The sequence below is a fragment of the Epinephelus moara genome, chromosome 17 (assembly GCF_006386435.1).
Source record: "Epinephelus moara isolate mb chromosome 17, YSFRI_EMoa_1.0, whole genome shotgun sequence".
Lineage (NCBI taxonomy): Eukaryota > Metazoa > Chordata > Actinopteri > Perciformes > Serranidae > Epinephelus > Epinephelus moara.
The window spans coordinates 29,182,678-29,187,716 of record NC_065522.1 but is presented as its reverse complement, the minus strand read 5'-3'; the positions used below and the strand labels follow the sequence as shown (position 1 = coordinate 29,187,716).

The 5,039-nt window shown below is 37.7% G+C and overlaps 1 protein-coding gene across 1 annotated transcript in view; it reads left to right on the top strand.

Moving 5' to 3' along the window:
* The first annotated feature begins 1,893 nt into the window (after nucleotides 1-1,893).
* The window catches only part of LOC126403735 (NLR family CARD domain-containing protein 3-like), a 14,510-nt gene continuing 11,364 nt past the window's right edge, over nucleotides 1,894-5,039 (top strand). The window contains exons 1-3 of the mRNA XM_050066471.1: nucleotides 1,894-2,029; nucleotides 3,452-3,523; nucleotides 4,098-4,187. Of these exons, the coding sequence (XP_049922428.1) occupies nucleotides 4,123-4,187 (65 nt within the window). The 5' untranslated portion in view covers nucleotides 1,894-2,029; nucleotides 3,452-3,523; nucleotides 4,098-4,122. The remainder of the gene's footprint in view (nucleotides 2,030-3,451; nucleotides 3,524-4,097; nucleotides 4,188-5,039) is intronic.

Sequence of the window (5,039 nt, the reverse complement as noted above, 5' to 3'; positions counted from 1 at the left end):
AAAATCTTGGACTGAAGAAAACTAACTAGAATTTTGTCGTTGATGGTCAAAGGTCAGTATGTCCTCACAAAATATGTAACTCAACAAATTCATATGTTAATTATGACAAAACTTCACACAAATGTCTCACAGGATAAAATGACATGGTGTCGTTTCGGGTTGAATTTGATGGTCGTGGCTTACGGACACTTGGATTATACCACGCGAGCAGTAAGGAGACATTTTGTGATTTTTTAGTGTTCTTTTTTTACATGTTAATATTGGTCACCGTTGACTTTTCCACTGAAACTCCAGGAGTGTTTTGTGAACTGGAGATCTTCACCCATCCTCACATTAGCACAGGGGGGAGGCGATATTGAGTGAATTTTCCTTTTTGGGTGAACTATTGCTTTAAACTTGCAATAGAAAAAAAAACGCCCATAATATTAAGGCCAAATAAAAATCAATTCAACTGACATCAAAAGTGTTTTTATATAAATATGTCTGTTTTCTAATTTACTTCAGACAGCTGAAAAAAAAAGTTCAGCAGAAAGAAGTGTCAGTCTGATCATAGCCAGCTGTTTTGAATGTTTCAGTTTAGTGATCCTGTTACTCCGCACCCTGGCTCCACAGCCACACACTCTATACTACTGTGAACATTTTTGTCCACTAGGTGGCACACATGGTCCTGTAAAAGTCATCAGGATCTCCAACAAGTCTGAAAACATCATGTGCTGAGGTTTGGGAAACTGAGGTTTGGGAAACTGAAGTTTAGATTACAAAAGCAAGTGTGAAATAAAAGTAAAGCATGGTGTACAATAGGTCAAGATCTACCAGGATTTGGTTGATATAATCTAGTCTTCACTTCTCTGCTGACCAAACGGGAGAAACATCTCAAAGCCAGCTGTAAACCCTTTCAAGGCAACATGTTCAACCTGAAAACCGTAGCAAAAAACTTTGCACCAGTTTGATATTGAACATACCCCTGGAATTTTCTTAGTCTTTTTGTGTGATAAGTCAGACTGCAGTGTCTCAGAACAACACACTACAACACATAAAACCAATGTTAGATTAATTCCCCTTTTCATTTTTACATGCGAGTAGAATATGTAGATATTTTAAGAGACTCGTGGCTCTTCAGTAATAACTCATGATGAACTTAAATGTGACCCAGTGTAACCATCATGTGGAGTTTGACTCTGGCTCTCAATGTACTGACACAGAAATAGCAGCTACAGCTCAAAACTAGGGCAGCACGGCCCACAATGACAAACAAAGGTCCACATAAACAGAGAACGTATAAGCACACACAAACCAGTGGAGAAATATGCTACACATATACATACATATATATATAGCCTATATCCTCCTGAGACCCTGTGTCCTCATATGAGGAGACCACATTTTGGGTTTACTTTACCCTTATACTTCATTGTACTTAACTCAGACCTGTTGTCCTCGTTCATGGACAATTTTTCTGTGGTAGTAAGAGCACAATACACCATGTAGAAACAAGATGGCAGCCATCTCTGCCAAGTCAGTCTGCAGCCGATCCCAACACAAAAGTAGACAAGGTCCAAAACCTGATCAAATCTAATGGTTGAAACTTGTTTATTTATGATTATTTTGTTTGTAGTTTGATATGGCAACAAATTTGACCAACTTTAGCAACAGTAACAAGCTGAGACACAGTTACCCAGCAAGTGCTTGTTTGAGGACATTGGGACTTTATTGTCATCTTTATTGTCAGGTAAAGCTGCAGGTTTGAAACTGAACTCCATCAGTAATAATCATCAGGAGCTGTGTGACTCTGTTACAGAGTCCAAACTGACCCTGTGAACCTGCTGTGTGTCATCAGTGTGTGACGGTGATATCTGGAGTTTATTTTGAAAGGGGAGGGGAGGTGCATCGAAACCGAAACGAAAAAGAACTGACGGGTACTTTCCAACATCTATTACAGCTGCGTGTTATCGACTGTGACCCGATACAGCCAGAGAAGAGACTTTGGATCCGCAGCGCCATAAGGAGCGAACGCCTTGAAGCCTTTCAGGTGATTGTCGGTGCATGAACCTGTGAACATGTGTGTGTGTGCATGTCTGAATCAGACCAGCTGATCGGTTCGTGGTCTCTGCTGGAAGTGCGCAGTTTGGTGTCAGGCCCAGCCGACATGTTGTTTGTGCAGAGGGAGAAGTGGAGTGCGCAGCTGAGTCCAGAGCACACAAGAGTTTATGAAAACTTTGACCTCAAACGGATTCAAATGACGACATCTAATATATAAGTAGACAGTTTTTAATGTGAGGAGCTGATATGAAATGTGAAAACAGGAGATGATGCCTGTTTGTTATTTATAGTGTTAGTAAACAAAGAACTGCGTCACTCATGCGCAGCAGCATGTTTTTCATGTACTTATTTCCACCACCAGGCGACGCCAAAGGGTCTGCTAACATTAAATGAAGCGGAGCTGCGTCAAATATTCTGTACATTTATTATCATAACACACCTGTCTGTTTGATGCTGCTCAGGCCTCGTGTAAATAAATTCAAATGAAACTTTATCAGTAGTAAAACTCAGCACCAGCAATATTGAAAACTATTTAAAGTAAAAATAATAATAAAAAAGGCTTTGAGGAATCTGATTAAAAGAATATGAAATATTTTGTAGTACCTACAGCTGCTATTCTGTTTGATGGTAAACAAATAGATTGTTTTCACCAGCTAAATAATGCCATTATGATAAAACATTATTAATAAAGCACAAGTAAAATTCAGCTGCAGGTGCTGAACATTAAAGAGTTAAAACATGACAGGGAAGAGAAATAATAAAGGAATTATTAATGGAAATTAAAACAAGGAACAATCAAAACAAAATAAATATGTGAAGTAACCCAGGGAAGTGTCTTTTATTAAAAAAAAGTCAAATAAACAAACGAAAATATTTATATTTTTTCTACTTTCTACAAGTCCTAAAGATCTTTGCATGAGATCGATCTTATCAGGGGAATATAAGACAGAAAAAAGGGGAGGAATCTGATTAAAGATTGTTATTCTGATGTTCAGTTTAATGACAATTTGTTCTTTTTACTAACTAATGTCTCTTTTAATCTTCAGGTTTTTTTAAATTCCTTCAACTAATGAGCTTCTCCCACTCATGTGCACTCTGATTTCCACACACTTGTTGCTATAATTTTTCTCCACTAGGTGACACTAACCGTCCAGTAGTGCAGCATGTTGGAGCTGCGGTTGAATCTAATGACATACACACTGTAACAGAGAGCCTGATCTGATGAGTGTTACTAGAGTTTGTCTCCACTTGAGTCTCTATAAAAGGGATCTTTAGAGATTGTTTGAGTACACGATGTCACAAAGCTGCTGGGATAAAATGAACACAGTCCAACTGATAATCAACAGCCTGTTTGAAACAGGAAGGAGGACGTTGAGGCTGACTTCCTGTTTTTTGTCTGTTTGTTTCACAGCCCGCCCATCTGAGCGCTCACAAAGGAGCAGCCACAGAACACTGAACAAGGAAGTAAAGCTTTCTGACAGATGTAGGTGTTTATGATTTGAGTTGATTTTAAAACTTAAAAACACGTCTTTCTTTGTTTGTGAATGTGTAGTTTGTCGCACTTTAAAATATACAGTGATGTGAGTAACAAAGTACTGTTAGGTGTGAGGTCTTCCCACTCTCTTATATTTCCGTTTTACTCTGCTTTATACTTCTACTCCACTAAATTTATTTAATAACTTCAGTCATTTTTCACATTGAGATTTACCCTTAAAAATATAAATTGCACTGTTAATGTTAAAATAGAATTATGTTGTTGGATCATTATATCATGTTATATATTCCAGCTTTGTTTCAATGTAGTTGGGACCTGCTGCATATTAACATACACAGTTGAAACCATAACTGTAGTTTCATAAAACATTTTTATTTTAAGTGACTTTAGACAAAAATCAAATAAATGTGAGGTAAATTTTGGCTCTTGCAGCCCGTCCTTGGTCATTCATGTCTGTTCCTGACACCTTAGCCAGAAACTGATCAAATTAAAGAATTAATGTGACACCATGTTGGAATTAGTTCTTAACAGATGTCAGGTAAAGTTATTTTGCTTCCTGTAGTTTTATTTCAGCTGCAGCAGTCAAAATGGCTGAGAAGAGGAAGACGAGGAAGCGATCCAAATCTCTGTGCCCCAGCCATGAGCTGATCGGGTAATGTACAAGCCAATCATTAATGAGCAGCTGTGATGTCATGAATGAAGGCTGAACACACTGTAGAAAGTTATATAGCACAGTAGGCCTATGGATTAGTCCTTCAAAATTATACACAGTGAATCTTACTCTTTATATTCACACTGTATATATGTACATACACACACACACATATGTATATATATGTATATATATATATATATATACACACATATGTGTGTGTGCGTGTACATGTACATACACACACACACACACACACATATATGTATATATACACTGAACAAAAATATAAACGCAACACTTTTGTTTTTGCTCCCATTTTTCATGAGCTGAACTCATAGATCTAAAACATTTTCTATACACACAAAAGACCATTTCCCACAAATCCATTGAGCAACAGTGTTTCCCCTATATGCAACTAGCAGCGGTGGTGCTCCGCTGCTGAAATATGACCTCTGCTGCTGATTTATTTTTTTTTGCTCTTTAGAAACTACCGTTATAATATTTGGCGCTACGGACGCTTCATATCCAGGTCAATTCACACACTTGTGAGTAAAGCATATCCACCTTATTTTCAAACACGGAAGTTAATAGTGATCAACTTCCGTTTTTTTGTGCGTGACTTCCGGTCAGCCGCTTTCCCTCATGCTTTCCCTTACCGGAGCTAACGGTGCAAACTAATTTTTTTCAGTTTTCAGTTGTTTATGTTATTCAATCAGTTAGTTAGTTAGTTAGTCTGTGTATTTTGTATAACGTTAGATAACTGTGCTCACGTTTCCGTTATAACGGAAATTTATTCCCTCTAAACGCGAATAAATCGCACGTCAATCATAAACTATGAACCAAAAAAGC